General features: G+C 37.0%; 1 protein-coding gene across 1 annotated transcript in view; it reads right to left on the reverse strand.

Moving 5' to 3' along the window:
- Window positions 1-23,312, reverse strand: part of ARHGEF12 (Rho guanine nucleotide exchange factor 12) — a gene marked incomplete at its 5' end in the record, with an annotated part of 142,789 nt that extends 119,477 nt beyond the window's left edge. The window contains one exon of the mRNA XM_079708175.1: window positions 23,281-23,312. Coding sequence (XP_079564301.1) covers window positions 23,281-23,312 — 32 coding nt within the window. The remainder of the gene's footprint in view (window positions 1-23,280) is intronic.
- Between the last annotated feature and the right edge of the window lie 1,474 nt (window positions 23,313-24,786).

Genomic DNA, 24,786 nt, shown 5'->3' on the forward strand with positions numbered 1-24,786 from the left:
ATTATATTCTTTTTTTTTTTTTTGTCTTATGCTTGCAATATTCTACAATGAAGTAAAATGAGGGGAAAAGAAAATTTTTAAATTAGATGTTGCAGCTGAGACTTCTACTTAATAACAGAGAAAATACAGGTATTTTCAGTTTTTAAATTTAGAATTCATTTAAAGAATAAAACATTCTTTTATATCTCAGAATAATACTTTTGTTAAAACTGAGTAATTCCAATTAATTTCTATAAAATGATAAATATAATGCTTAAGTGGCTTTTACCACCAGTTCACTGACTTAAAACTCTCTAAAATTAAATAAATAAATAAACAGATAGATAGATATGCTATTCAAATATAAGACTACCTTAAATTCCATACAAGTTTTTTTCTCTATTCCACAATGAAATGTTTGGGTCTTATTTTATCATTAAAAATGTATTCCAACTTTTCTAAATTTTAATTTACAAATTCCAACTTTTAAAGTTTCCAAGATTAAAAAAAGTTATTAAAAGCATCTAAACAACAGAAATTATTGATTTTTTGTGCTGTTCTATAATCCTTGGAAAAATTCCCATTAACGTGCTTTTCCCCAGAAGTATAGGAAAAGTTCCAAAATTATTCACATATCACAACAGTTCTGAAGAAGGGAAGATGGGTAAGTTCAGAATTAGGAAACTGGAGTTAGGAGGTTGGGGTCAGAATGTGGTCATATTATTTACCTGTTGCTCACAACCAGAAAGAGATTAGCCAATATGTTCGTGGAAAAAATAAGGAAGCTCATATTTGCAATGCAAGAACAAAACACTTGCTATATTATTTTATTGCCCACAGCATCATGAAAAGCTTTAAAAAAATTTTTAATGTAACACCCCCAAGTAGATACATTTAAATTTAAATTTAACTTCAGGTCATCAAGAAAGATACCTTTGGTATCATTTTCTGTTTTTAATTGACCCTTTCTCCAGAGTCTTGCAATGGAGGAATAGTTGGCAGGATTTCTTTTTTTTGGCTTTTGCTGTTGAAAGTGCTACCAGGGGTACATGTAATTTCTACAATTTAACATAAAAATTATCCTTCCCTACATGTGAGGTGCTGTTTTTCACTAAGATTATAACTTTAGGAGTGGTGCACATAAATTGGTGAGCAAGTCAGCTAATACTTATCAAGATAACCAGGTTCACTAAACCGGCAATCCACAGGGTGACAGACGTCAGAAACACATTAACTTCATAGTCATATCACCTATTTGTTCTTCTTAACCATAACAAATTAGAAGTAAGATCTTCAACAACATATAAAATTTAAAGAATTGAAGTAAATGGAAAAAGGAACCTGAAGTTGTTAATAACCTCATTAAATTTAAATATTCCCCAAATAAGAATACCTTTTTTTAAGAGCCAAACTTTCATCTCAAAACCTTTACATTAAACACCCAGAAATTTGGGAGTCATCCTAGATTCCTCATTTTTCTTTGTCCCTCTAGCTCATTCATTGGTCACTACAGTCCTCTCCAATCCATCAGCCCTGCCCTAGTGCAGGAACTTCTCATATCTCCCATTATAGCCTCCCATTTGCATTCCTAGTCTCAAGAATTACTTCCTTCTGATCTTCTATCAAATTACTAACATAGTTTTTCATTAAAATAAAAATCAATCAATTAAATAAATAAAACTAAATAGAGTTTTTACTTAAAAATAAAACATCTCTAATTACAAAAGCAATATATATTCATGGCTGAAAACCTGGAAAATACAGATAAATATAAACAGTAAAACAATCATTCATAATCTCACAACCCAGAAACATTTAAAAAATTAGCACATGACCTAGATGTCTTTTTTTAAGCATTATATTATATGTATGTTTTTAAAAACACAACTGGCATTGTATTTGGAGTTTTATCTCTTACTTTTCACACACCATGGACACCCTCCTATTAAGGTTTACTTGAAAATGTCTTTAGTGCTTATATAAATCTCTATCAAATGTCATAAGGTAATTTATTAACACCAGTCTCCTGGGAGCTCCTTGCCATCACCTCTTCAGAGGCACCTGACTTAGACTGGTTCTTCTTTACCCCTACGAGAAAGAATGGTGTGGCTGACATCTTTGTATAAAAATTGGTAACTAAATCTTTACTTCCCTTATGTCTTGAGATATATACCAAAATTGGCATTACTGGATCAAAAGGTTTAAATACGTCTTAGGCTTCTGAGCTATACTGTAAAATTATTTTCTATAAAGTTTAAACCAATTTATATCCTCAACTGAAGAGTACAAAAAACAATGCCTTATCACAATCCTCCCCTAGCATTCAGTATTCTTTTAAATTACAATTTAGAAAAGGAAAAAAAAAAGATGAAGTTCCCAACACAGTAAGGCACTGTCTCAGAAATTTTCTGCTCAGTACCCAAGTTATGCCTTATGCTATGGCACTATACCTCTTATTTGGATTTATTTGTTCATTTATTCATCAATTCAAATATTTACTTTACGGTCTTCCAGGTACTGGGAACACAAAAGTGAATAAGACAGACAAGCTCAGTAAAGCTGAAAAAATTAGTTCCATGATTCCTTCATCCAAAGGGTTGTCCTCAGAGCTATCAAATTCCCTCTCTACTAACTACTTTATGGGTCTGGTCTGGGCTCAGTCCTTGAGAAGAGGCAGTCCCTATGTTGATCAACATGACATTTGTGATAACAGAAAGCAGTGAGACATAAAGCTGGAGAAGTCAGACAAAAGCCAAGTAGTGAACGGTCTTAAATGTATGTTAAGGAACCTGCCTTTAACCTGGAGGCTATTAGTCCCCAAATACTTAAATTCTGCCGTAATCATCTGCCACAGTCACATAACATAACATGTTAATGTTCTGTTTTCATTTCAAAAGGAAACTTTATTTCACTATTATAAATTTAAAAATCAATATTATTTGACATAGAAAGCAACAAGAGACAAAATACACAAACTATTATTAAATTTTTAAAAATTTAAGATGAAATGCAAGTAAAGCATTCCTGGAAATAGGAACACTAACAATTAGCACACCTGTAACATGGTCATTATAGCAGCCTTGAAAAAGAAGCATTTCACGTTTCCTTCTCTTCAAATCTCTTAAAGTTATGACATGCCTCTAGCCATACAGTAAAAACCGTCCTATTCAATTAATTGGTACCAGTGATTGGTCATTTAATGGAAAAGAGCAGTTAGAGTAAGGAACCGTTTCCAAAAAAAAAAAACACTCATACACAACTTAAACTTGATTCCAATCTAAAATATGTATGTGTACTTTTTTTTGTTTTGTTTTGTTTTGTTTTTTGCGGTACGCGGGCCTCTCACTGCTGTGTCCTCTCCCGTTGCGGAGCACAGGCTCCGGACGCGTAGGCTCAGCGGCCATGGCTCACGGGCCCAGCCGCTCCACAGCATGTGGGATCTTCCCGGACCAGGGCACGAACCCGTGTCCGCTGCATCGGCAGGCGAACTCTCAACCACTGCGCCACCAGGGAAGCCCCTGTATGTGTACATTTATTTGCCAATTTTTAAATGCAGGATCAAGGCCTTTTCTTTAAGTAACAATGTGCTGGAGTGCCCTATGATCTTTCTTTTATACACCATGCTAAAATACACATGCTATGTTTATTTCCTGTTTCAGTTTCCTTACAGTGGACAAAGAAACGAAAGATAATCCCTGGACTCTTTTTTTTCCCAAATAGCTAATAGTTGTTTTTCATCCATCTCTAATTTGAGAGCAATTTCTTTAGTTACAAGTCCCTACTCGTACTTCCAAAGCACATACAACTCAGTTTTCATAGAAATAACTTTCTTTTTTATGCTCATATTTCATCGGTTTTCATAATATTTAACTGAACTATCTAATTCCAATACAAGTACAAAAGGTTGGGATTATACAGTTCAACTGCAAGGAGTAGAAATATTCAAACATACTACAAGAGTAGCCTGTAGACGTAAGCATTTAACCCACTGTGGGTAAAAGTCATGCTCTACAGGGGAAATGGAGTGAGTCCACTAAATTGAGGTTAACTAAGAGATTTCAACGACTACTTTTCCTCTCTCTTCTTAAATATATTGGTCACATCTTTCAAGATCGGATAATGTTAGCTTCTCTTGATTACAGGATTTTGTGAATTCCTAAATGACCACTCATCTTTACCACATGTTTCCTCCAACAGTTCCTTAAATGTAATCAGCCACCTTGAGACACTCCAAAACTTTTATCTTAACATCAAGAATGATACTCTTTCTTGGCACTTTTGCAGCATCTCTAACACTATTATTTGCATGCTTTTTGTCAGCCATTACAGCTCAAAAACATTCATTAAAAATCTTACAAAAGTATTCCCTATCTTAACTTCAATACTAGAACTACATTACAGAGTTTGGCAGAAATAATGGAAAAGTCTTCACACATCCATTTGAGTTGCAGGAAGAATTTCAAATATTTCTGGAAGAAATCTTCAATTTGTGAGATAATACGCATGAATGAGACAACTTCTGCAAATAAGCACATCTTGAAAAATATATCTGCTCATGCGAACAACTTACATTTATCCTGACAAATTTAAGCATTCCACATACAAAACAAAGTGAACAAGATAGGTGCAAAACTAGAACTATGAAATACATAAGTGAGTTGGATTCTTGTTCCCCTCTGAAAAGACTTCTTAAGGATTCCTCTGAAAAACCACTGAAAGTATTCTGAATATTATAAAAGATGCATGGAAGATCTGGTAATTTTTCACAGGAATTTTCCCAAACTGGATGGCAGCAAAGAGGAGATGAAGAACCCCTTTTCTACTTCATGAACACGAACTAATAACTTGACACAGATTCTAAAGATTATGTTAGATGGTTTCTTTGAATAAACGGCCTTTTATTAGTATTTAAATGTAGAACAAAGTTGACCATTAACTATTTTCTGATCTTTCCAACCACAAACACTTGAGAGTTAGGATTCTTGGTGCTCGTTAACACCAAAATTTAAAAATGAAACTGTCCCAATGATCTTAAATCTCATGTGAGTTATATACCAAGCAATGTCCAAAAAGTATCCCTTTCTTGTTGACTAAAAGCAGTCTTTCACTGAAGAACTGATTTTTCAGGCAGACATTTCTGTAAACAAAGGGTGCATTACTGTATCTTTTTTATGTTTTTAAATTTAATAATAGTTTGTAATTTTTTCTACTGTTACCTTCTGTATATGGCAAAAATACTGATTTTCTATTTATAATAATGAAATAAAGTTTCCTTTGGAAATGGATTTTCAATTTAAAAAGTAATGTTACAGAAGATTAAGTAACTGATAGATGAGGAATTAAATTATTTGGATACTACCTAAGTCATTAAGTTAATATCCAAATAATTTAAGTATGGGAAACAACAGCCTTCAAGATAAAGGCAAGTTCCTTTACATGCATTCAAGACCATTCTAATTATCCTTCCAGTCTCTTTTCTCACCACCTTCCCTCATCACAAACTTCATGTTCTAGCAATATCCCACACATAACCAACCATCCTTTCTGCCTAAAATGTCTATTATCCATATTATGACCACCACCACCTCTACAGACCATGCCACACACACACACACACACACACACACTATACCTAACACCCAACTCAACTCCTTACATTAAAGAGGCTCTACACTAAGGTATTACCTTCCTCCAAGAAATTCTCCGTAACCATATCTCCTCAGGCTGTATTATATGTTATTAGAGACTTTGTCTTACTCATCTATATTTGTTTCTCTGGTTCCCAGCATATTCGATAAATAATTTTTGAAAGAATGACTCTTACTTGACTAGTTTGTATCATTTAGCAATGCTAGTTACACTCTACTTCCAACTTTTATCCCTTCATGAAGGCTCCTTTATAAAGTACTCCCCTGGTACTCTTACTCCTCTGTAAGCATTCCTTTGATTCTCTGTAACTTTGATTCTCAATAGCCTTTGAAAGCACTTCTCTCCTCCCCAAGACATGTGACCCATGATACTATATGGGCCATCCTTCCGGTGCAGTCTCATTCTTGTTGAACTCACCTATTCAAAGCACTTCAACTACCATCACAAACACAAATAACAGTAGCCAAGCCCTCACTCCTTTACATCTAGTCGCCTACTGGACATTTGCACCTGGATGCTTCATAGGTACCTGTGGTGGGCAGCCTCTAAAATAACCCCCAGTTAATTCTGCCTCCTGGAATTCATGCCCTGTATAGTTCCCTCCCACACTGAACAGAGTTGATCTCTCAGCTGAGCTGAGAGAACTTTACAAAAAAGAATGTGACTTCTGAGGCTAGCTCATAAAAGTCATTATGGCTTCCACCTTGCTGTCTATGATCACTTGATCTGGATAAAGCCGGCTGCCTCAAACACCACCATGAGAAGTCTTCCCGGTGAAAAACCGAGGTCTCCTACCAACAAACAGCACTCACCTCAGCCAGCATGTAAGTGAGTCACCTTGGAAGTAGATCCACCAGGTCCAACCAAGCACTCAGATGACTCAAGCCCTTGCTTCAGTAGCAGACATCTCAACTGCAACCTCATTAGAGACGCTGAACCACAAACCACCCAGCTAGGTTGCTCCCAGGTTCTTTTTTACAGTAAACTGTATGAGATAATAAAGGTTTAGCACTGTCCAGCAGAACTTTTTGCACTGATTAAAAAGTTCGAGGTCCAATGTCCAAAACAGTGGCCATTGGCTACATATGGCTACTGTACACTTGAAAGTGGTGTGACCGAAGAACTAAATTTTCAACTTTTTCTAATTTTAACTAATTTACATTTCAATAGCCACGTGTCTTGTGGCTACCATGTTGTATAGTGCAAGTTTATTTATTGTTTGGGGATAGTCTATTATGCAGCGTTAGATAACTGATACAGTACCTTAAACTAAATCTGTCCCTTACTACCTCTGTTTTCTTCTCCATCTTTCATCTTATCAGTCAACCAAACAAAAATAAAACAAAACGGTGCCTCCTCCCATTTATATTCCACACCTTAGTGAATGGTACCAATACCCATCCAAACACCCAAGCCAGAAAGGCCCTCACTTTCACCACCTACCCTTCTTATACTACTGGTATTCTTAACATTTTCTTAATAGCTCTATTTGTCTCTTCTCTTTTAAATGTAATGTTACAACTTTAACACTTCATTCTTTTTCATTATTGAAAAATGTCTCCTTATTGGTATCTCTGCCCCTAAAACTTCTCAAGACTAATCAAGTCTTCACACTGCCACCCAAATGATCTTTCTATAACATAACAATGATCGTATTACCCCTCTGATTAAAGACCTTCAGTGGTTTCCCACAATCCAGAGGATAAAACCCGAACTCCTCAGAAGAGCATAAAAACAATATGATGCCTCCTATTACTGCAACTTTACCAAATGTTGTGACAGAAGTCAACCTCCATGCTCTTCTCACACTGAACTACATGCGTTCTTAGAAAAGGTGAGCTATTTCACCTCTGTGCCTTTGTTCATACTGCTGCTTTACCTGAAATGATCTTCTATTCCTCACTTGTCTGATAACTACAACCCATCTTTAAGGATTCAATGGAAGTATTCATCTCTGGTTTCTGATCTGTCCAGAAAGTATTGATTCTTCTCGAGTCCCACTGCACCCTGTACCTAGCTGCCTACATGTCTGTCTCCTTCTATTAGACTAGAAGCTCCTAAAAGGCAGAAAGAGTATCCAATTCAATGCTGATTCTATCTGGCAGTATAGCATAATATTAAGAGTGCAGGTTTGGAAGTCAGACAAACTTAAGGCTCAAATCCCAGTTTTGCCACTCACTAGGCATGCTACTTAAACTTTCTGAGCTTCTGTTTCTTCACCTGTGAAATGAAGATTATATAATAAAACCCATTACCTCACAGTGTCATTGTAAGGAATAAGTAAACTATTATGTATAAAATGCTACAGTGCCTACTACATGATTTTTAATGAATAAATGTATTTTTGATGAAGAGATTAATGAGTTACTACCTCCTAGGTGGGCAAAGAAAGGGTAAGATAGGTCAAAATAAAAAGTATCACCTTTGAAATCACTTTTGCTAGGCTACTCTAAAGAAAATTGGTAAGTAATACAGGAAGCCTCTTACGTATCTACCATGTAGGCAGAAAATGACAGGGAATGGCAAAAGGACTCAACTGGAAATAAATAAAAGGTTGAGGAAACTAAAAGGTTGAGGAAGAGGAGAGATTCTAGATGGGGTCAGATGGGAGAGATCCGAAGCCCAGTGATGACAATGAAGGCAAAGAATGAATACAGAAGGGAATGGGGGAGAAGGAGAAGTAGAAGGTAAGAAGTAGAAAAACACAAAAACTTGAAAGTGGGATCTTTCCAAGCAACAACACGATCTAAGATGTAGTCATATAGATCCTAGGATAAATCACATGAAACTGCAAATATTGAACTATTTTTGACTAAAAAAAACAGACTGATCCATTTTTAAAATAATAAATTGGACCTTTTTAAAATAATAAAATTTGGGGGATTACATATTAATTCCATTAATTCCATTTTACATTCTACCTTTTGCCTTGAATGCCTAAGACAATGTAGGGCTCCTAAGAAAATTATGGAAAACAAAAAATTACTTTCCTATTAAAGTGTCCTGGATGTTCTCTGGAACACAATTTAGAAACTGCTGCTGTAATTTACATTAAAAGATAAGAGACTAAATAAATAAACTTCTTTGGCTGAACCCTCTCATTTGAATTTTATACTTTCTAGTTGTGTTTGGATTCTAACTTCATAGAAATCACAGTAAACCTAAAATTATGTGCAGTAACAAATACAATGAACCAAGAGTCGTAAGACCTGGATTTTAAACCTGGTCCCAAATATGTATTAGCTGGGAAATACTGGGCTAGTCAATGAATGTCTCTGAATCTAAGTTTTTTCTCATCTGTAAAACAGGAATAACATCTGTCTTGTGTTGTTGTATGTATTAAATATAATGCCTATAAAGCACCTAGAATTATACTTAATAAATGGAAGCTTATTGTTACTAAATGAGGAAACAACTGTAAAAGTGTAGTAAATGAAAATGTAAATTACTCTAGTATCATACAGACAAAATATATGAAAGTGACAATGATTTGACTTGTCAGATGTGACAAGATTGAAGTGAATCATACTGTCTGTATGATAATAACCTGCTCATTTTTAAATACGGAAAATAAGCATGGGCAAATATTTCTATAATAAATAGATTATTTACGGGCTGCGAATTTGTCATCTACCACCTCATTATATTTTCCAATGTGACTTTTAACTTCATCAACCCGCAAAGATAACATTCTCCAGACGAGTCATATCGATAACAAACTCTGCAAGCTGGATAAGCAAAGATTTCCTTATTGCTAACAGTGTGAGGAAGCAATGCTAGCTAAAATGAGATATGGTAAATATTTATGCAAAATTAACAGCACTTTACCCCACAGGGAGGCTGCAAGCATGGGAAAAAGCAGCTTCCCAGAACTCAGCATAGCGGATGTCTGTAGATCTCCCTAAGGGCTATAAAGTCTCCACATCCATAAGAATGCTTCAAAGGGCATTGCCTTTTTGCATGCAGCCTCTTTGTAAGTCTGAAACCTAGTAAAATTCTCAAATTAGAATTCTCTAGCCTTTCTCTACCTAGAAACAGTACTTATTAATAATGATTTGGTTTGTGGGCTTCTTTTTTAAACCAACTACCTGCCTATCTCTGTTCTAGATTCTCTAGGGTTACTAAGAAAATGCAAGAAAACAATTCATAGCTAGAAAGAGTTAGGTTAAAAAACAACACACTGAAATATCTCTTAAGCAAGTTTTCCAATGTTATGGCATAAAGAGTGGCTAGACTAAAATGATTCATGCCACGGAACTGTCAGTAACAACAATAAAAAAATCATTTACAAAGAAGAAATGAAGATTAAAAGTAACAATGTATTATGGCACAGAAGATGCATCTAGAGCTAAAATAAAAGGGATAATATTTCTTTAAGTGGCAGAAAATATAAACTAAATGACAAAGAAGAGATCATTACTATAACAAATCTTTAAAAAGAAAATATAGTCTCTATTACCACTTAACCAAACATAGATACTTGCTAAGAAAAAACTTAAACCCAATTTGCTTATATCATTTGTTTCACAAAGGCCCAATCACTTACTATTAAAATCATTCATTTGCTGCCTTTTCTTACTCTTACGTACTCAGTATAACAATTTTTTGAGTCACTTCTGTTTTGTGTGCCTATAATAAATTAAATAAATAAATAAAACGTGTATTAGATGGGCCTTAAACTTCTTTTATTTATTTATTTATGTTTGTTTGACTGCATTGGGTCTTCGTTGCTGCACATGGGCTCTCTCTAGTTGTAGCGAGCGAGGGCTACTTTTCGTTGCAGTATGCGGGCTTCTCATTGCAGTGGCTTCTCTTGTTGCGGAGCCTGGGCTCTAGGCACGTGAGCTTCAGTAGTTATGGAACACAGACTCAGTAGTTGTGGCTTGTGGGCTCTAAAGCACAGTCTCAGTAGTTGTGGCGCACGGGCTTAGTTGTTCTGTGGCATGTGGGATCTTCCTGGACCAGAGCTCGAACCTGTGTCCCCTTCATTGGCAGGTGGATTCTTAACCATTGCGTCACTAGGAAAGTCCCTTCAACTTCTTAAAAGAACTTTGGAATAGTTATAATGGAAAATGATTTACAAGCAACACATATTCGGCTTCAAAAAAGTTCAATGTTTACAGATGTATGTATATATTTTCAAAAAATGAGTAAGAAACCAAAATACAATGTAGCCATTTTTTAGAGGAAATGAGACAAAATCCCTCTGGAAAAGGGAATAAGTAAATAGGTGATTAAGAGGAAAAAGAATAAAACATAGTTATGACATTATAATGTAAAGACAACACTTTAATGGTTTTGTTGAAGACAAAATCCACTTTCTGGGTTTCATCCAACTGATTTAAAAGATCCACTGACTGATCCAGATGAGCCAATCACAGTATAAGCAAACCTGAGACCAGTAGGCCAGAAGAAAGTGGGCATTGGAATCATAATCCCAATTCTTCTGTTTAGAAACAATGTGACCGCAATTCTTCTGTTTAGAAACTATGTGACCTTGAGCAAGGCAGTGAAGGTCTCAGAACATAATTTTTCTGTTTTAAAATAGGAACAACGATATTTAACTTACATAGCTGAGAAAAATTTAAAAAGACGATGCACAGAGAGTACCTAGGACAGTGTTCAGCATTTAGTATGGACTCAATAAATATAAAATCCTTTACCACATCCCAAATTTCCTTATAAAACTAAATTTCATCTCATCTCATTTTAAATGTTCATTTTTCACCTAGTTCCACCTTGCCACTTTTCTAATGTGTAAACTATTAGAGCAACAAGCAATCATGACTTAAGCAGTCTTCCTAATAATCAAACTACTGTAGTTTCCAGAATCTTCCACTGATCAACTCATCACCATATTTATCACTGGATGACAAAGTATAGGCTTAATGGGTTGCTACTACCTTCAAAGAGGTAGCTAATGAGTAGGGAGGTTCTCCTTCAAGTAGTGACTAAAGCAATGCCTAATCAATAAAATGTGATTTCTTCTATGCAAAAGCAATGGACATCTAAAAGCTTCTTAAATTTCAACCTATTCCATGCCCTGTTCATCTTAGTTTAGATAACTCACCAAAATACAATTAAATTGAAAAATAGAAATGAAACATAAAAAGACAGTATATGATAAAAAGTAACATTAATTTTTTTATTTAAAAAATAATATAAATTTAACTATTAATTATGATTTCATACCATTACTTCACCAAAATACACATGACTTCTCGCCTTAACCTTCAACACTAATCGATGAATATCACTCTTACAGGTAAATTTCTTAATTCTTAAATGTAAATCAGCAGGTAACAAGAACACAAAATAACTCTGCCAACACAGTGACCTACACAGAGTAGCCATTCAATATTTAACTGAACAAATGAATAAACAAATGAGCTGATGTTGTCAAGACAGAACTGGACAAATTCTGAGTGATCTAAAGCAGATTTAGAAGTTGATTGTCCTAATAAGACCCTGCTGTATAAATAAATAAATAAAATAAAATTCAAAAACAAACAAATAAAAAGAGGTTGATTGTCAATCCTAAAAAGTCTTATTGATTCTGTAACTAGAGATGTTATTGTTTCACAGTCTGAGTTGAAATAACTGTCTCTTTAGTCTATTCCTCACTTCCAAATGCACCTTAATTCTAAGAACAGCCTATAATTTGAAATATAAGAGAAAGGGAATATTATCACAGCAAGGAAAAAACACTGTCACAGCAGTAGCAGCAGCAAATACATATGAATTAAAAATCATTTTAAATGCATAGATCAAAGTTGTAGGAAAACCTAACTAATTTCTGAGGTTGAAACAATAAGAGCTATTATAACTTACTGACCTCTTTAATGTAGTTAAATACATTCTCATTTAATCTTCATGATGACACTAAAGGTACGTGATATTATTCCAATTTTTACAGATGAGAAAACTAAACTGTTGTTCAGAGACGTAAATTTGCCTAAGGTCTTCCAGCTTGTAAGCAGAACAAGTCTGACACACCAAAACCCAGGCTCTTTTCTCTACATCATCCTCATTCATTTCCCTTTTACTATTCCTCTCTTACAAAGGCTAAAAAATTAAAATTAATATATATATAATTAAGAGCTAAAATATCTTTTCCTTTAAAAGATACTTTTAATCTCTAACAAAGAGAAAAATCTCAAAAAGAATTCTGCCAGGGAAGTCAAAATTAATATAATTACTAATATTTATCAATAGATATATTTTACTTAATTCTTTTTTTGGAAACAAATTATACCTTGTACCCTGTTATGCAATAATTGCATGTTAAGAACCTCTCTTTTTTTTTTTTTTACTATTCACATCCATTTACTAACGCACTCAATTTACTTTTAAACACTGTCTCAAGAATTCTGATCATGTAGGGCTTCTGGATAAATACACAGGAAACACAAGTAAACACAAATACCTAAGTTACAAGAAACCACAAACCGTTCCCCAAATTACACAATTAACAAATGCAACTAAAATGCAACCAAAGTGCAAGTATATTATTCTGACAAAGGTACTAACAAACTATTAACTCTGAAAATGAATGTTTTTCAATCATGATACAACAGAAAAATAATATGAACAAAAGGCAAGTCAAAGAGTTATTCTCCATGGGAAAAAACTTATTATTATTATTCTTATTAAAAATAGACTGTATTGCCCCAAAGCCAGAATCAATCCAATGCCAAGAAAAAATCAAATTTAAATAAAATTTTATGTGCAAATCAATGATAGCCAATTTTCTACTTCAGTCACTACATGGATTCTGAAATGAGATTAACAATGTAACTTAATTAAAGAAAACTAAAACTACTTGGATACCTAGAAAGACCACTTTAATCTAAGTATTTCTATGCACAGTGAAAGAAGCCAGTTAAGAAAACATAATTAGACAACACTATACTAAATAAACTATTTTCATCATGTTATATACAATAATTTATTCACTAGCCTTCATAAATCCTCTTTGATCACCTCATTGTCACCTGCCAATCTACAAACTGAAGAAGGGATTATATTTGTTTAATTTGATTCCCACTGTTATATAACACCCCCTCCCCAAAGAATGTCCTGTGAAACTTATGATTCTAGATCCATAATATAATGTCTATTACTCCCATAACCATAGAAATGATAAGTACACTTACTATATTACACTATATGCTAGTAAAATCTATGAAGTCTTGAGTCAAAATGGAGGCTTTAAAAAGGCCCTCAGATGAACTAACCTAAGCAGTTGAAAGTGACTTTAATTATTTCTAAACTAAAATTAGACAGACTCACTTCCATACTTTTATATCATCTTAGGGATCTCCTTAAAGATTTGATAGAACCTTTCTCTGCACAGCAAACAGCAGAGGTGAATACAGCATTTTTATAAATGATTCTGATGTTCGTCTCCAGAGTAAATAACATCACTGACTGGGAACTCCCAGAAGACTTAGAGCCATTAAGGGCTGGGATTCCTTTCAATTGGCGTCATTCCAACAGAGGCTCAGTGAGAAATGGAACCTCCTGCAAATCAAATCTGTTGCAATGTTATTTTTTCCAGAGGTTAATTACCTGCTTATGCCACACACACACACACACACACACACACACACACACACATACACACACACCCACTAAAGTAGAGAAAAGGAGGAACTGGAAAAATAGATGACATTCTGCTGTAAGCCTCCTCCAGAAATACTCAAAATGAAATCAAAACAACTTTCTGGCTGTCAAATTCTAGACATACTTCATGAACATCCTTTCCTACTGACACCTGTCAGTCCACAGTACCATTACCTCCAACTAAATAGTAAGAATTTACTACAAGAAGTCACACTTTCATATTTTATCTTTCAGAGATACTCAGTGAAATATTTATGGGTAAAATTATGATATCCAGCAACTGCTTCAAAATAATCCAGTGGAGAAGCAGGGAAAGGAAACAGATGAACCAAGATTTTCCATACACCAAATGTTATTGATGCTAATGATGAGAACATGGAGGTTTATCATACTATTCTCTGTACTTTTGTATATGTTTGAAATGTTCCATAAAAAAAAAAACTTTCACATTTAACAAGCATTTATTGATCACCTCCAGTGGTAGACTATATTATTGCTCCTAATTATTCACTCTCCCGTTTCCTTCCTTAAGAGGATTATACAGCCTCACCCATTATCATTTGACTTGCAATGCCACCTGTGGGAGGAGTATACATCCGTGGCCCACTGACAATGAGCGTGACCATATATGACTGCTTTGGCCAAGGACATGTAAGTGATGTAATGTACACCTTGAATAAGTAGAAGTTTTAAAAGCCATTGTATGTTTGCATGAGCAGTTTTCCTGTTCTTTCCCTCCGCCACAGTAATGACATATTGGGTTCCAAAAATGCTTCAACCAATCCACAGCTGACAAGATGCAATGTAAGCAAGAAGTAAACCAGTAAGCCACGGCTATTTGAAGGTGTTGCTATGGTAGCACAACCCAGCAAAAGCTGATAGATACACCTACTACAGGCTAGGTACCAAGAATATTAAAATACTATAAGAATGTTTAGGAAAGTAGACACACAAAAAAATGAACTATAGTTATCTTTGAGGGGAGAGTCTGAGAACCAGAGGGTGTATACGAATAGGGCTAAGATCAGAGGGAGACTTTATATAGTATTATATCATATTATCTATCACTTGAATTTTCATGCGTGTGTACGTGTGCATGTGTGTGTGTGTGTGTGTGACCTGAATAACGTCATCTGGATAGCTGGATAATTTGGGCAATTTTTTTTTCTTCCTTATGCTTTTTAGCATTAAAAGGGAATAAAAATATAATAAAGCAGATAGTAATTGATTAAAAATGAAAAAGAACTATCCTCCTACCCTTAAGGAACTTGAAAATTAGTTGCAATTTAGCTTTAAAGAAAACTTCTTTCCATAAAACATTCATTGTTAATTATTTAAAGTGGCAAAGGCTAACTGCGAAAACAACATTTTTAAAAATTAGGAGTATAACACATGCAATTCTATCAGTTTGCTCATCCTAAGCTTTCAGCAAAGCAAATATAGGGTTTTGTATATGGGTGGTGCAGCTACCGATCTCAAAGGAAATTCTCTCAATTACATTATTTTAGTATGCCAATTAAGCTGGTGAAGAAGCTTGCTCTAGGTGTTAAGTTTTGTGAATAAGCCTTAACCATAGACAAGCCTTAACTATAGACAAGGTATCTACTCCACTAAGTTAACCCATATAGGGTAAAATTATTTTAAAAAGCATTAGAAGAAAAAAGAAAAAATTCTAACCATGACTCTTGTGGTGATTAAACAACACTTGAATGGTTACAGAAGTCTCAAGGCCAATAAACTAATGCTTTACTACATGACTATGTTTTTATTTAAATTTGAGCAATAACCTGCAAATATGATTAGGGACATTTCCACACTTTTCATCTTAGGATCTCAAAGCACTTTACAAACATTAATTTCACCCTCATATCTCCTGAGTGTTAAGTATTATACAGCATTATAACCATCTATCCTGCCACTACAAAATATTTAAATACCCCTTCAGCAGTATTTGCCCTGAGGAGATCTTGCCCAAACAGCCAATAAGACAGGAAATAAGCTGACAGTGCATGTGCCACCAACAATCTCTGAAAAGATCAGACCCTTACCCACAAGAACCACTTCCCCTGAGTAAACCACAGAGACTGTATAGGACAACCACAACAGATCAGCTTGTGTCTGGAACACAGGCAGAGTTTTCCATCTAAAATCTATGGAAGGATATGTCTAAGCACCTTCACAAGGTATCTTATATGTATTTAAGTATATAAGTATATTTGGGGGACTTGTTACTCTTCTGGACAAGACATAGCCACCTTCTACCTTGTATGATCAATTTCACATATAATTTATTCAGACGCTGAGAAGTCTCCAGTTTTTCAACAACAGAATAATCTACATTTTCTGAATCCACAGAAGACCTGCAAAATCCTCCTTAAGCTCGAGTGTGTGAACCTAAGATCAGCATTTAAATGTAATATTTAACCAAAACTGTAGTCTCAGAGCAATATCTTTAAATGCCTACAACAGGCATCAAAAGACAAAGCAGTGTGACAAGTGGCTAAGAGTAAACATTAACTAAACCAGGTTTTCTTACATATTTCCAATTTCTTCATGAATTGTTACTCACAGTCCCACGACAAGAAATCTACTTTTTCACTGCCATTAGATTTGCTTCTCTCTCAACACTGGGAAGCCACCCAGGTCTATCATGTGACTGTGATCTCAAAACCCAGGATTCAGCACTTGAATTAGTAAGAGATCCTGTTTTGGTATGAATCTAAACTGTCAGCTGCATTGGTGCGTGTTAATTTAGTACGGAAAATTTAGTATATTTCTCCTTTTACTGAAAGTCAGTAATGCATTCTTATGCAATTTAGGCAAGGCCTCTGACCTCTGGCACCATCATGTATTACCTCTGCAAATCAAAAAGCTGAAAATTATTCTTGGTACTAGCTTCATAGGTTTGTCTTGGAGTTAGAAACTCTCTTATAAACTTCTTTCTTATAAGGCTATCTTGGTACTCTAGATACCCTAAGTAGAGAAAGTAAAATGCCCTAAATCTGGCCTGTTTCCAAAATTCTAAAGTTTGAGGAAACAAAATCACTAGCAAAACACAAAAGAACAAAGACATCTATTTAAATAATTTTAAACTAAGTATCAACGATAAAGGTCTACTAATACAACATTCAAAAGCTCTATAATCTTACATATATATATCTTATAATAATTTAAGTACCCACTTTTTCCTTCTGTTACTTATCATTAATAACAATTCTTGTAAATACAGTAAGAAACTAAAACATTATTTCAACATTAATAACAGTATATCTTACTTGAAAAATAGTGCTAAGCATTGAAAGTCTATTTCTTTTCACCAATATGTGGAAATAACAAGAAAAAATAAAGTAAAACAACACACGCACAAACAATGGAAAAAATGACACACAATTTAAGATAAGACTGAAAAACCACCACAAAAAAAAAAAAAGAAAGGAATAACAACTTACAGATGTATCTCACCATATGGTAACAGATATTTTACTTTAAAGCTACAACCACATCTCTTCACTTACTTCTAAGTTCAGAGGTGTTTCATCTTCATTTCTGATTAATTTTCAACCAAGGATGGCTTATTATTTGCTACACTTTTGACACATAATTGATAACACTAGTTACATTAGGGGCACTCATATTGGAAAGAATCACTTCATAAACAAGGCTTTTATAACATGAGTAATTGCTTAATTAGTCGATTTGCTAATTATGCTGTTTATATAAACCTGTTTGTTTGTTTTTTTTTTGATGGTGACATCTCCTGCATCCATTCTGAAAACTATCTAAAATAAAGCTGAGTTAAAATGACCTTGAGAATCTCTTTACTCATAATTTTGGGCGATGTCTGGAGAAAACTGAAGACCCCTGCATTACAGTAAAACTAAACTGGAACTTGCTGTTCTAGCATATGGGTAAACATAAAATATAGAATATCATACTTTGCAGTAGGACAGCGCCGAAAGAAAAAAATCATTTTGCACTAGAAGAGCAGTTGGAGAAAAGTTAACAGAATATTAAGAGGAACAGGTTAATTTTAGACACGAATCAACAGAACATACAACTTGGCTGAGCAAAGAATAAGGGTGGGGGAAGGAAAGGGTGGTGGATAACCGTCTGAACCATTCACAGTCACATAAACATAAAATGGGAGGAGATCATTATTTAGCCTGGTAGAGCAAGTATATACAAGTAACAGGACAACTTAAAAGAAAAGTCTGTGCTAAAGATCAGGAAAAACTTCCTGACTACAAGATCTATCAGATTGTTGTTCAGTCTCCTGAGGAAGTGACGAGAGCTTTATCCTTTGGAGATACTTAAAATTAGAATGGATAAGGTACTAGAAAGCATCCTGTAAGAGAAAAATCCAACTCTGATTTAGTCAGCGTGGAAAGTTACAAGAGAAGTAGAACAGAAAAAATACACATAGAAAGACAATAATTTAAAGTGAAAAGTGGGGGACTTGAGAGCCAGAAAATCTAGGTCGTATCTTGGGTCTATCCTTTCCAGTTTTATAATCTTGACCTAAGTGCTATGAGTTGCCTAAACTGTAAGTGATGATCTGCCTCACGCTGAGTTGAAGAACTACACTACTATTGGATATCATTACATACATCAGGGTATTTCACACAAAAGGAAACAAAATATTTATAATTTTGCTGATTTTAAAACTTCAGTTCAAATACCACTATTCTGAAGACCCTCAATTATTAAAAGGAAAAGGAGCATGTCTTCAAATGAAGCTTTAAAACATCATCCAAACCAAGTTCTAATGGTTGAGACTTAATGAAGTTAAGCTCCCTGTTTGTGAAAATGTGGCATGGTCAATTTCTAGGAGATAAGCAATTATAGGATAAGAAACATTTTTAGTAACTTTGTTAGACAACCATGATGTAAAAGCGCTTCTCCAGTTACCTCTGGAAAACCATTAATATGTTCTGCTGCTTCTATAACCTGTATCAGTTTGGTAGGCAACTCATACCCATTTCTAGACAGCTTTCAGAAGAGGCAATCACATTTCGTTTATTCAAGATTTTCCAACTGTTTTCCCTAGAATCACAATGCTCCACAGAAAAATATGTAAAATCCACCATTTATGGGTTTCATCAATGTATGCCTCAAATATCATTTCCTAAATTGAAATTTAAAAAAAGTCGTACATGTTAACTCAATGTTATATGCTACATTTTAACAACTGGAAGCCACTAATGTGTTAAGTGGTATTACCAGGTTAACATATTTTTGTAATGATTCAAATAAAGCTTCTCTTGTCATCTCACTGAATACATATGAACATCTTATAAATGTGCCATTTATCTGTAAGACTATAGCTCTGTACTTTTAAAAAATTTTACTTCGGACTGTACATGTTGACTCATGTAAAAGTGTACAAGTGAATGTACTACTGCATACCTGTATGAATCAGGATTTTAAACTGAACAACTAGAAGAAAAGACAACATAAAATTGAATACAAAGCTAGCACTGTGATCCTGGTCCCCACTTTCAATTTGGTATTTATCAAATGACTGATTTTGTAAGTGAATGTGACAAATAATCTCACCTTGCAGATGACTCAAGCAGCTTTGAAAATAGCACACATACAGAATTTTTTTTGTTTTGTTTTTTAACCAAAAGCATTCTTATATGGCAGTGTTGGCAGAAAAAGTATCATGAATGAAAACGCTAATTACTGGGTAAATGCATATAAAGCCACAGGTTTCCAGACTCACTTTAAAAACTTGCTTCAAAAAAAAACAAAAAACACAAAGAACAAAAAATTTGCTTCAGTTAAACAAGCTTAAAGCTGACCTTACAGTGCTAAAAAAAAAAAAAGCCAATATATTTAAAACCTTTGTTTATCTATAAATCAAAAACAACAAAATCCACAAGTCCTAGACAAAACTTCATTTACTTCAACAAAGACCTTTATAACAAAATCCCACCTGTATTGTCCCTGAAAACTCATTGTTCTAGAAGATAGCCTGAAATAATTTACTCAGTCCGTTGAAAAAGCATTCTCTCCTCGTATCCCTCAGAAGAAATTCCAAGTCCCACAAGACCCCTAAACTCTCAGGGAGACGCAAGCATCTAGGAGGATTAGAAACAATTAGGATATATTTTAGGACTGAATGCAGCAATCAATGTAAACTGAACAGCAGCAATCAGATATTTCTACCACTTTTGAAGCGCTGGTTCTAAAAATTGAAAAATATAGTCTCCAGGTCTCAAAGAAGTTACAAAGCAAGACATTGGATGGTATTCAAAAGCTGCTTAGATTTTTTTTTAACAGTTCAGATACACTACATAAAAACAGTAGCTACCATGAACACACAGTTTGAGTTTTAAATTGATAACTACGCCTTTAAAAGGGGGGCTGGAGAGCCTGACGAGGAGAGGATGAAGAGGAAAAAAAGGGTAGTAAACAAATGTGTTAATTTAACTGCAAAATAATAACAGGATGTAACAGAGTTCTGAGTATCCAAAGTGACCAATCAGAGCCTAAACATAGCTGAATTCCATCCCAGCCCCAGCACGTCCCTAACACAAGAATAAAACCCTTCTTATCTTGTTCAGCCATGTGTCGCCTGCCACAAACTGCAAAACAGAACAACGCCCAAAACCAGCTAGTCTGATTTCAACTGAGGACAGACAGACTCTGTAGTCAGAAGCACCACAATGAAAGAACTCTAACTCACACAGCTGGCCTGGTGGGTCAGCACACTCTACAAAACAAAGCCACACCACATACAGTACTTCAAACTTGAAAGGACCTTTAAAAAGGCACTGTTAATTTGCCAATAGCTCTAGAATCAGCAAAATATACCTACAGGGCACTGGAGTCAGATAATGAGAAAAGAGGATGAGGTAGGTAAGGCTGAGGAGAAGCTAGGAACTATTCTATACTCATAACTTTATTAAGGCATCCTGGCACAGAAATAACACTAAACCAGTACTTCCAGATTTCACCCCAACCTATGTTCAAATCAGGGACAACTACTCTCCTAAGAGCCAATGGATGCTTGATATTTACAGAATAAGATATGTTTAAAGAAAAAGCAATGGTCACATAAGAATAAATCTTGTGTGTGGAGGGGAAACTAGTAGTAAATTCCAAAGAAACACAAATCTATACTGTCTCAGCAATGCACATTAAATTAGGTGGCTTTCAAAGTCTTTCTTCTTTTAAAGAATATGTGAAATCAGGCAGCACCTGAACTCATCCAAGAATATTAATACCTAAACCAATTTGCAGACTCATCTTAAAATATTCATCTCGTAATCCTTTGTGCCTAGCACAGTGCCTGGCAAAAAACAGGCATTAATTAATTTCATGCTTATTTTTTATCTCATCTAAATTATAAAAAGAATACAAATCCCAAGATTTTATTTCCAAGATAATGGAAAGAGGAAGAAAATCTCTGAGAAGCAAAGAAGAAACGTCATTACTTGGGGGGCTTTTAGGTGATTTTCATGCGGAATGAGCTAGTGACCCTAGGTTCTGTTTCTACAAAATTAAACACCCCTACTATTGCAATGAAAACTACCAACACCACATTAGTTCCTAATAAGACTTGTCTGCAGGGTCAACAGAGAAGGCAAGAATTGAATGAACAAGGAAAACAATTACCCACACACCCATGAAAGTGATTTCTCAGAGGCAAAAAACACCCTGAAAGGAAAAGGAATGGGAATAACTGGAAGAAATCAAGATAAGCATTGTTGCTACTCGTGTTAAATGTGCTCTCAGAGAAGCTGAAAATTAAACACAGTAAAAAAACTACACAAAGAATAAATAGTTTAAATATTTAATGGAATCTTTTAGGTGAACATTCACGTGATACTGAAAAGCATCAACAGGAACAGGAAATTCTGTTTCTGGAGTAGCTGTTATGGTATGACAATGGAATTTGGCCCTTTTAAAATCAACAAATGAGTCTTACAATTGGGTGAAACTCTCTTATTAGGAAATTCAACTACTTTCTGCTGGAGTACTATTGTTGTACTTCTCATCAACGTGCTTTCTTTGGCCCCTTACTTCAGTTATTTGATCTTTTTTTTTAATGATGTAATAGCTTGAAGGTTGACCAAAAAAAAAAAAAAGCTGACAGAAACTTGGGACCTGGACACAATGTCATAGTTAAACTAAGAAATAAAATGTAGTAAAGGAATATGCTTTTATCACTTAACCTAATATTCCAAAGAATAACTCTTAAGAGTAAGGGAACTCCACTGAAACCACAAATGGTTTAGCTCAATTCACCAACCACCACCAAGCAACACAGTTAAGTACTATAAAGGACTCACCCAACTCAACAAATCCACCTGCCAGCTTCTACTACATAACTCCCTTAGGCTTTACACCCCTTAAATGCAAATGTCTCTGGAATATGAAATCCTAAAAATGCAATAATTAAGATCAAGCCCCATGATGTTTCCAAGCCCTTTTTCAGTTCCTTGATACTGTTCCCACCAGGAACGTGTGATTTACTAGTACTTCCAACATTCTGGAAAACTATTAGATAATAAACACTGTGCAAGTCAATGCTTCAAGGACATCAAATTCATAAATCATGCGGCAGTCTCAGAGTGAAGTTCACAAACAGAAAGTCCTAAAATGCAACAGGCTCTAGAGAACTACAGGACAGGAGTAAAACTGATGATGCACCAATACCCCAGCCGACATCGGGCACTGACCTTCACCCAAAATGACCTTCCTCTCTCTGGTTCCAAGATCAGTACAGAATCCTAATGCACACTAAGGGCAGAAAAACACAATCGTGGCTTTACCTACCCCTCCTCCGAGAATCTGGAGAAAAGTTTCTCTCCAGAAAAAACAAAACAAAACTACGTTTCCAAATTCAATCAACCGGGTAACTTGGCAGCAACCCCAGACTAATTGCAGAGCTCGGAAATAACCCTCTGTCCGCTGCCTGTCAACTTCACTCGGCAAAGGCAATCAGCAATCACTGACCCTCCTGCTAGGTCGGGCCCCATTCTGGGAGGCTAAGCGCAGGGGGAGCTTCATACCAACCTGTCGGTGATAGTAGACTGTGTGCCACTCATTGGGGCCCTTGGCGAGAGGTCTTCCTTTTATCCAACTTGCATTTTACAGTAACACCTCCACCCCACCCCCAGCGCTCCGGGATCAGGCCCGACTCCGTAGCGGACACAAGAGTCCAACTCAAAACTCCATTCAGTCATCTAGAACGTCCGACTGGAAGTGGTCAAGGAAAGGGGATGTGGGTGGAAGAAGCGAGGCAAGTTATCTCCCAAATCAAACCGAGCAAGTCCGCCAGCAGGCGAGTTCTAGAGCTAGGGAGCGATCCTCCTCGGGAAGGCACCGGAGAAAACTTTGTCACGGAGGGAAGTCGGCGAGCCCCGGGGAAGGCGGCCCGGGAGTCCCTCCGGGGCCGGGGTGGGATCGGCTCGGGGCTGGATGTCGGCTCCTCCTCGCGGCCTTGGGGGCCTGAAAGTCCCCGCGCTGGGCCGGGCCCGCTGGGCTCCGCTGTCTATCTGGGGCTGCCGGCCGCTCTTGGCCGCAGCCTCGGCCGCGTCTCGGGCCGCCCCGCGCCAGGCGCGCGCGGCTCCATGGCCCCGGACCGAGGGACACCGCTCGTTCTCCTCGCCGCCCCCACCAGGCTCCGGGACAAGCGCGGGTGCCGGGCAAGGGGGGTCCCGCAGCCGGAGGTGACAGGAACCTGGTCTCTCAGCGCCGCGGGCTGCTACCCATCCCTCGGAGGCCCGGGCTCTTCCGCGGTCTGCACAGGCGGCGGCAGCGGCTCCTCCCCGACGCGCCGGTAGGCGGCGGTTCCCGCGAGGGGCGGGAGGTTCCCGTCCGACCCGGCCTGGAAGCACCAGCGCCGGAGGCCGGCGGCGTCTCGGAGCGCAGGGCCGGCTCGCCGGGTCCTGGGGCCCTCGCGGGAGCGCGCGCGGCGGGCAGAGGAGGCCGCCAGCGGTGGGGGCCGCGCGACAATCGCAGGGGCGCGCACGGGTTCCGGTTCCGGTTCTGACTTCCCGGCCCCGGCCGCATCCAGCGCGAGCTCTCTCTTCCCCTCCCCCGTCCACTTTTTTGGCCTCCTCCCCTCTGACTTCGGGAAGCCGCCTCACCCGGGATCCCTCCGCGGCGCTCCGGGCCGCCCCCGCCGCCCGCGCGACCCGCGCTCGCTGTCCCGCGTACCGCCCTCCGCTCGCCGACCGCGGGCGTGCGCCGCCCCCGCGCGGGCGCCGCCCCCGCGCGGACGCCTCCGCCGCAGTCTTGTTGGAGGGAGCGAAAAAGTAGTTCTGCGGGGCGGAGGGAGGTGGGTTCCGTCTGGCTCTGGGAGTTCCACCCGCCAACCCACCGTTGTCCCCAGGTCCCCGGGAATGCTGGAGATCTGTACTTTGGGGTCTAGTTTGCACCAACTCGGCTTTCGCCTGAGACCGCCAAAGAGCACGCCCCCAATCCCAAGGAGTTGTGGATAAGAGGCTTTTTGGAAATTACCCACCCCCTTGTCCTCGAAACTTGTATTCTTTAAGGGAGCATACTTGTTTTCCTTTT

This window comes from Hyperoodon ampullatus, assembly GCF_949752795.1.
Source record: "Hyperoodon ampullatus genome assembly, chromosome: 7".
NCBI lineage: Eukaryota > Metazoa > Chordata > Mammalia > Artiodactyla > Ziphiidae > Hyperoodon > Hyperoodon ampullatus.